Here is a 9,118-nt window from a genome sequence, read left to right as displayed (position 1 = left end):
CTATTCAAAATCCGTCGCCAACTCATTTTTAAACCATTTTTTCACCCTTTTATTTTCAAATCATCATTATAAAAGCAACCACTTTTTAAAGATATATATCAAAATATATTTTTAAGAGAGGGTTGGGGTTTCTCCCTAACTCAAATAGGGGTGGAAAGATAAGAGGAGAAGACTGATGAAAAAAAGAAGAAGATAATCTACTTGAAAATTAAAAGGAAATAATTTTTTTATAAAAAAAATCATAATTATCATATCATTTTTGGTCACGGAATGATTCCACATATATAGAATCGAGGAAAAAAACTCATAGATACCACGTTAAGGAAAAATGTGTAATTCAAGTATTAAATTACATATTAATTTATAAATAAATAAGTCATTGTTTTATACCTATTCATCTGTAGAGCTCAAATAAAAAAATAATTTTAGTTGGTTTAGATTCTAGATAGATTTGAATTTAAATTAAATAAATTTTAAATTATTTTAAGTAGGGAAAGTACATTATATTTATATTAATAAACCCCCATATACAATCTTTCCTTTTAAAAAAAAAAAACAACCAGAAATGTCTTCGAGAAATGAGATTGTAGGGTTTTATTAATTTTGATTATAGGAGAAGAAGAAGAAGGCACGCGCGATTCATCATAATTACGAAACATTCCAAATGTTCCACATGCATGGTTTGTTTCAGCTCATAAGACAAAGTAGTACTGAAAAAGCATATTAATTAATTAAAGATGATATGTAGCTAAAGCTTTGATTAGTCTTATCTAATTACACTAGGAATTGAAGTTTGTAAGAAGAATATGTTAATTGGATGTGGAGTGGTTGGGTTGAGTCTAAAAAAGGCTGACATAATCAAATAGACATTTGCCACTACATAATGTAAAGTTAGAGAAGAAAATAATAACCCCACCGTCCCTTTTGTTTCTTTTGCCTTTTTTGCATGATATGCATCTGCACTAAACAACAAGCAGAGCTTTCTTTGTGATCAAGTATGTTTTAAAGTTGAACCAATTTTATATATTTCTTATGTAAACAGTCATTATAATAATATAATATTTATGATGATAACATTGAAGGTTCATCACCTTAATTATCAACCCTTTTTCTTATTCCTTCAATTTTGCATTTTGTTTGTGAACAGGGTAGTTTTGCCCTACATTTTTATATTAGAATTTTTAATGGAAAAAATTAATTTTTAACCGAGTTGAAATATTAAAAGAGAAAGGAAAAAAAGGTGCATGGATGTCATGTTTTCCCATCTTATAGCATAAATGATTACGTAAAATAAATAAAATGGAGGGTCCAATTTTTAAAGAATGTTTCCCATTAAAAGTCAATGGCATAAGATGTAAAATGTACGCAGAGAAAATAGTTGAGGAGTAAATGAAATGAAATAATATAATAATAAAAGAAAATGGGAGACAAAATGCGTGATTACTAAAAATAAGGAGCACCGTTAATCTATCAACATCTCCATCTCCCTTTGCTAATCATCTCCTTTTTTACCCCTCTCAACCGTCAAAATACAGTTGAGCATATTTACATCTCTATCCAACTCAAATACCAACTTTATCCCCCTTCATTCTTCATTCAATAAATTCTTTCTTGATTTTGAACTAGCAACCAAGTATAAATATATATATATTTTATTTAATCATATATATTTCCTTCACTATCAGAACCCATCATCAACATCTACCTTCACACTACTAGGAAGCCAATCTCCATTGTTTCGATTACATGTTTCGGAATCGAGTTCCAGTTGGAACACTAGTGATGACTCCTCCGATGCCGGCAATCGTGTTTTCAGTTGTTGTAAGCTTGGAACCAATGCTTTCTCCGTCCATTCTTCTAATCCAGTTCGACCTATCCATACCCCACTTGTAATCTTTTCCAGAGCTTCATCTACAATCCTGATCGTTACCCTGTCGCCAATGACGCTGCAGAACTTTTTGGTTATGAAATCAGAAATGTCGCGCCTAATGGGACCAAAATCGACAGGTTTAAAAATGATGGCATCGTCGACGGAATTGAGTAGCTCATGGGGTACTGATGATGATGTTGAGTTGGATAATAGTCTGTTTGTGAGGCCTTGTCCTTCTTCATGATCCACTGTGAGATCACTGGAATTGTGTGATCCATCGGCTTTGTCGTCTTCCACATCAGCGGCTTCATTAAGATCAAACGATAACGAACCGGTTTCCTTCCTAGGTTTCGTTGCTCTGTCTTCGTCATGGAGCCAACTGGCTCGACGCTTTGCTGTTTTCTCACTAAGAGATAACTTTAACTGCCAACCTCCGCTAGCTAAACTGGCAAGCTTCTTTTCATCCAGGGTAATAATACCATTTGATGAGAAATTAAGATTCCCTGGTAACCAATTTGCAGTAAGGATGAAGATAACATTTCCTAGACTGATCTCACGACCATGAGAATCAGCAAGTCGACCTCTCTCCATCGCTCGTTTAATGCTGCCTCTAACCAGCATATCTGCTTCATCAATATCTTCAAGCACTACTACCGAGAACGGGTTTCTCCTAACTGCCTCCGCTATTTTATCCACTACTGTTTTACCACGGAAATTCACATCGGATTCCCCATCACCACGTCTTGACCCGAGACATATCACTACCGGATGAGCTCCACATACTTGATCTGAGAGGGCCAATGCCATCTTCTTCTTGCCAACCTTGTCAGGGCCAGTAAACAATAACCAAATGTCGCCCTTTGAACCAGTACCCCGTCGTTTTCCATTGCCTAATTTACACTGCGTCACTGTTGTGGCCACTGCAGATGCCGCATCTCGCTGCCACCAAACTTTCTCTGTTAAACCTTTAAGTAGTTTCTTGAATGACTCGATATCTAATGTGTTCAACAACTTATTGCTTTGCAGATCTTGGAACTTGTTCTGTGGTTCAGAAGGTATGCAGCCCAAAAAGTCCCTTAAACGCTCTTTATGGGGTTTTTCAGGACTTGTCTCAATGATCTTCGGTCGCCCAAGAACAAGATCCGTCTTTACAGGGCTTCCTGGTGGGCTACTTGCCTGTTCCATCGGTTGGCTAGCTACTAGACTTGGGTTCATTTGCAGTGCCTCCGCAATGTTTTTGTTCAATGGTAATTTTGGTTGGAAAGGTTGGCGTCCTAGCAGACTCGAATTGTACAAGCTCGTCATCGAGAGAGCTGCAGAAGTGAATCTCTCAGAGCCTAGACTCGGCTGATGAAAACTCGGATGGATATGCAAGCATGTATCGTTCCATTTCTTCTGCAACTCTTGGGTCTTCTGCGTCCAGATCATATCTTGATCCTTAGCCTGTATATAACACAACACCATAAAAACAAAGCTTCAATATAAGAGGAAAAAAACAAAGATTAACCTCTGCAAATATTAAAAACAGAGCGCGCACACACAAAAAAAGAACCTAATAAGCTTGTTACCTGTGCCTGATCCATAGTTTTGATATCACTATCATGAGCCTTAGCATTCTGCAACCACTGTGGCAATGCCGGCCGAGTTGGCTCTGATTTAAAATCAGAGGAGCGTTGCTCATGTTCCTTGGCCGCTAAAAGTTTAGTAAGATCTTGTTTATAATTCTGCATGCACTGCGGGCAACAGCCTGTTTTCCGAGTAGGGTCAAAATTCTCAGAGGGTTGCCTAGGTTGAGGAGCAGTAGTTGCAAAACCCTTCAATGGAGATAGTGACTCAACAGGGCTGCCAAGTATCCCATTGCTCCCAAGCCTGAAAAATAAGAAGCAGAATACAAGTTAATCAATAATACCCAGCAGCTACAAAGTCAAATTGAAACATGAATGTAAAAAGGTCTTGTCAACGTGAGGGAACCCTTTTTTTGCATTACACTAAGTCTTAAAGCTGACAGGAAAAGAAATATTAAATTTTTAGATCAGAATCAAGCTTATTTTTCCCAGAATAAAATCTATTAGAGAAAATATACACCATGGATGATTCTATTAACAGAAATTTCTTGATACCCATTAATATTCCATATATTCAATCACATCTACTGGAATATTAGATATTATCCATGTTCAAATGAATTCAACTTTTCCCAGCATAATCTGAAAGAATTTAAAAAAAAAAGCTTCCCAAAGAAGATAAAAAAAAATACCTTGAAAACATTCCTGGTGAAGGAGCTCTAGCAGCGATAGGAACAGCTTGCAGATCCCAATCATTCTCCATTGAAGGATGATACACTTGACATCTCAAATATGTTTCACATGTAGCAGTCCCAATCAACCAAACTCTTCCATTTCCTTCTCCGAATCTCCCCAACAATTTACCCATCTCAACCACCGCAGCACGCCCAGCTTCAGATACCACTTGTTGCTGCTGTTGTTGTTGTTGAACTCCGCCGGGAAGACCCACCGGCTGATTGCTCTCCACCAACCATTTTAAGTCGCCCAAATCGAGAATCACACCTCCACAATCCAAGTTCCCAATCATTGCTCCAACTTTAGTGGCTAATTCCTTGATTTTAGCAACGGTTTGGGTTTTATCCAATGCGAAATCTTTCTCCAAATGAAGTACCTCAACGTTTCTCAAAACTCCATCAATTTCTTTATTCTTAATCTTCCTCAATATCTCCTTAACGACCAACTCCGGTTCCGATTCACCGACCAAGACTGGGTTCATCTTTTTACTCCTCATCAGGATATCAATCACTCGTTTCACTTCTTCGTTCCTTTGTTGCCCCGCTGCCCCTTGCTGTAATCTCGGATTCAAATACAAATTCCGATTGGCGGAAGGTGCGGCAACGGCGGGAGTGGGAGCTACGACAGGTCTGAATCCCAATCCGATTGGACCGGTAGTGTTGGCTGAGTTTGAAGTCGTTGAGTTCAATGATTGTTCAATTGTTGCTTTAACTGCTGGACTTGAAAAACTTGCTTCACGCATGACTCTACTAACACTTGGATCATCAAGAATCGATATAATTAATTGTTCTAATTCCACTTTAACAGCCAAAAGCGGTTGTTGTTGTTGCTCGGGACATCCACGTCGTTGATGGGCTTGAGCACGTTTAAGAGCAGCCATCAAGGCATTGGAGATTGGTGGGTCTTGCCCCGGGCTACCACTATTAGCGTTTTGGGCGGTGGGGAGACGCTCCAACGCCACGCTGAAACAAAGCTCCAAAGCTCGACACTGCAAGGGATGAGAGGAATTGGGGTGGGATTTGATACATGTTTGACGAAGGAATCCAGTGGGAGATGCAAGGAGCGTCGCCGCCACATGGAGCGGCGTCGTTTGGCCGTGATTCCTCCGGCTAGCTTCAGCTATCGAATGATTCAACACACTGGCGGCCTCCGGCGTCAGAGTCTGTTGGATCGTACTTAATCCAGCTCTCATCTTCTTCTTCTTCTTCTTCTTCTTCTCCTCTTCCTTTCTGTGTATCTATCTCTATATTTTTAATTTGGTTTTAGGTCTCTAGTTTCTATTGTCTAAAAAAGAAAGAAAAAAAAAAAGGAAATATATATAATAGAAATAGACAGACCCAAATAAATCACCAAATGAAAGCTTTTTACAGACAAAAACAAGAAACTATGAAAGAAACCATAGATAGAGAGCTTATAACCTTCTCAGCTTTTTAAGTGATTATGTGTGATCTTTTTTTTTCTTTATATATTTTCTCTCCATCTGTCTTCTCTTCACACACACAAAAAAAAATTTTAAATTTTTCTCAAAAAAAAAACAAAAACAAAAAGTGGGTATTAGAAAGTTAAGATTAGAAAGAAAATTCAACGCGAAAAGGAGAGATCAGATCCCCTCTTTCACAAGAAACTCCCCATTTCTCTTCCCCTTTCTTTTTCTTTTTCTCTTTCTATTTTCTATCTCTTTCTATATGATTCATCAAATAACCCCCCCCCCCAAAAAAAATCCAAGCACAATTTAAGTGCAAGTTTTAGACTCTACCTAGCTTGGCCGCCACAAAATTGGGTAAAAAGTAAAAATTGAAAAAAAAAGGAGAAGAAGAAGATGAAGGGAAAGTGATATTAGTTAGGAAGAAAAAAAATAAAAAATGGTTTTGTTTTTATTTGAAAAAAAAAGAAAAGGAATTTCTAAAAATTAGAGAATTGGAAGTAGTAAGAGTATGCAAGGAATTCTGAAAAATGCTTTCTGGGCAGTGCAAATCTGCTCTCCTTTTTGTGTCATCCCTTCCTTTCTTTTCTATTTTTCAATATTTTTATAATAATAAAGTATTAATTAAATAATAAACTTAAAGCTTACTTTCTCTTGTCTCTATACATCAATACATTAAAGATAATGAGGTGAGACAAAGACCTTTTTTAGAGTGAGAAATAGATAAGAGAGAGAAATGAATAAAATAAATAAAATTCATTCATCATCGCCAGAATATTGCTTTTTTACTTTTCATCTCTCTCTCTCTCTCATAACTGTGGTGGATTGTATTGACTGCTCTTCTTCTTCTTTTTTAAATCTTTTATCTTGTTTAAATAAAAATGAAATTATAGATGAATGAATAAGAGGGTGAGTTCACACACGTAACGAAATATAAGAGGGAATGTGGGGCTAAGAGATTGAAAAATAATTTGAATCAAATAGTAAAAAGATCGATCATAGGGTAGTAATTCAACCAATATTTTGTGCTTTTCACACTTGGACTCGCTGCAAACACATCCCACGATTTTCACCTTTTCATACTCCATTACCTTCTCTCTCTCTCTCTCGATTTTTGTTTTGCTTCAGTCCCTAAACTTTTCTCAATTTTGGAATTTACACCATCTATTTTTATTTTTTAGAATTTAATTTTTCTACTTTTAAATTTTCACATTTTTTATCCAATTGCTAGCATCGTTAACATTTTTTCATTAGACTTGTCAATGTGGTATTTTGAAATTTAAAAAAAAAACTTAATTTCTAGCAACGTAACTAAAAAATAATGTTGTAATGAACTTGAATTTGTCGAAATAATTTTAGGAATGTTAACAATGGGACTTGGATTTCAAAATATGAAAATTACAAGGATTAGATTCTTAAAAATAAAAGTACATGAACTAAATTCTAAATTTGAGAATAGTACATAGACTTATGACAAAATTTAACTTTTTGTTTTCTTCTTGTAATACCTACACAACAAGACATGTGGCAAGCTTGGGAAACTATGAACAATAAGCCTGCCATCAGCATGGTAGGAGGTCACATGTGAACTCACCTTCCCAATGGACTATCCAAGCAACGGATAGCCCAATCTTCATTAGGACCATGAAATCGTTTGGTTATCAACCAACACGTTAACATCATATCACAAATGACCTCTCCTTATAAATATCTCAAAGAACGATAAAGGGGGGATGAACTCTTGAGAATACTAAGTTTATATTTTGCCAATACTCTTCGAAGTTCTTATTATCAGCATTCTCTCTACCCTTGTTCTCGTTAGCCTCTCGCTCTCCTCTCCAATTTGATGAACTAGCTTCCATAATAATCATCGCTCTCTTCTCTATACTCCCTCCTTATTGCATCGTTGTATCAACACTTCTCATACATACAATTTTGTGCATTTAAATTAAATAAAATTCTTTATGAACATACCACAATTTGATAACGTTAATCTCACATGTGTAATTATTATGCATGAATTTTGTTTGATTTATATCAAATATTTGTTCGTTTATGCTTTTTATTTATTTGAATGTACTTTTATATTTACAATTTTATTATATTTATGATATATTGCATTTATACTTATAAACCTAAAAAAATATTTATGAATATCAACATTAAAATATATTTATTCATCTCCAACATTTTCATCTATTTTTTCTTCCAAATAATCTTATTTTTTTCAATGTTAAACTAAGTAATAAAGCAATATGTAGTTTTTAAATTTGATAACTTTTTTTAATTTAGTCCTTCAATTTTTTTATTGATCTACATTAGTTTTGGAATTTAACAACTTTTCTAATTTGAACCCTAAACTTGGATTCTATTTAAGTACGATGACACGACATACTAAGAGAGTGACACATCATCGTTTAATTTTTTCAAAAAGTATATACATAATCTAAAAAATACAAAAAAAAAATTCAAGTGATGAATTTATTTTATTTATCAATGTATTTTGTTTATCTTATTCCTTTTTATCTTAATTATAAATAATAAAATTTTAATAACATATTGAATTACCACAAACTAAATATATTGAATTATTTCATAAAAATTATTTCCAATGTCATATGTATTGCATGTAATTTTACACATTTAATATTTAATTGATTTTTTAAATATATTTTTTATTCATTAATTAGTGTAAAATAATATTTTTTATTTGAATTATTGAGTATAAATTCAAATATTATAATTAAAAAATTTCAAATAATAATTAAAATATTTTTAACATATCAAATATACAATATATTTTTACTTTATGTAATTAATACAAAATAATATTATTCAAATTAATAACTAACATAAACAATTCAAATATTATTTAAGTAATAATTCTATTTTACATAAAAAAAATTAGGATGTAAAAATAATTTAAACTAATAATGTTAAAAAAATAAAAACAAAAAATGTTGTTAAAATGATATTTAGTTATAAATTAAACTACGAGTTTAAAATAAATATTAAAATGATGGAAAATAGGTATATATAAAAATTCCATTTTTTGTTATGTAGAGAGCAATAATTATCTATCACGTAAAATGATGATAAGAAAATTGACTAATTTAACAAATGATACACTTGGTGTCATGATGTCTTCTAGTTTTGTTTTATGATCCTAACGACAATTTCACTTATTTTTAATTTAAAATATTAGTAAGTGGTAATTTTTTTAATAACCTGCTTGTACTGTAAGCGAATTATTTAAGAGATGTGTGTAAATAAGTATTTAAAATAAAATTGTAATTCGATATTTTCAAAGGGCGTCTTGAAAAATCAAAGGTTGTTTTTTTGAACTATAAGGGCAAATTATCCTGCTAATTTTAAATAATTAAAATTTATTGCACAATACGTTGCCTTTGTTACCGAAGGGTTCGCTAACTAAAATATATATTTTTATCTACCATGAAAAGTGCATTTTTGTTTTGGTCATTTAATTTTAAAAAATTTAATTTAAGTATTAATGCTTGAAATCAT

The 9,118-nt window shown here is 33.4% G+C and overlaps 1 protein-coding gene across 1 annotated transcript; it reads right to left on the bottom strand.

The window, feature by feature from the left end:
* Positions 1-1,386: 1,386 nt before the first annotated feature.
* On the bottom strand, positions 1,387-6,188 carry LOC107941412 (protein SUPPRESSOR OF MAX2 1). The gene is made up of 3 exons (XM_016874977.2): positions 4,128-6,188; positions 3,439-3,739; positions 1,387-3,313 (listed from the first exon to the last, which is right to left on the bottom strand). Exons 1-3 carry the CDS (start codon positions 5,360-5,362, stop codon positions 1,682-1,684), a joined length of 3,168 nt encoding a protein of 1,055 aa, XP_016730466.1. The 5' UTR covers positions 5,363-6,188; the 3' UTR covers positions 1,387-1,681.
* Between the last annotated feature and the right edge of the window lie 2,930 nt (positions 6,189-9,118).

The sequence above is a fragment of the Gossypium hirsutum genome, chromosome A05 (genome assembly GCF_007990345.1).
Source record: "Gossypium hirsutum isolate 1008001.06 chromosome A05, Gossypium_hirsutum_v2.1, whole genome shotgun sequence".
Taxonomy (NCBI): Eukaryota; Viridiplantae; Streptophyta; class Magnoliopsida; order Malvales; family Malvaceae; genus Gossypium; species Gossypium hirsutum.
The sequence above is the reverse complement of the archived record's forward strand: the minus strand, read 5'-3'. Positions and strand labels throughout refer to the sequence as shown.

Bases quoted from the DNA above. Each gene is read 5' to 3' on its own strand.
- LOC107941412 (XM_016874977.2), bottom strand. From the start codon at position 5,362: ATGAGAGCTGGATTAAGTACGATCCAACAGACTCTGACGCCGGAGGCC. The intron at 3,740-4,127 runs GTATTTTTTTTT...CTTATTTTTCAG, and splicing joins TCACCAGGAATGTTTTCAAG to GCTTGGGAGCAATGGGATAC. The intron at 3,314-3,438 runs GTAACAAGCTTA...TGTTATATACAG, and splicing joins AAACTATGGATCAGGCACAG to GCTAAGGATCAAGATATGAT.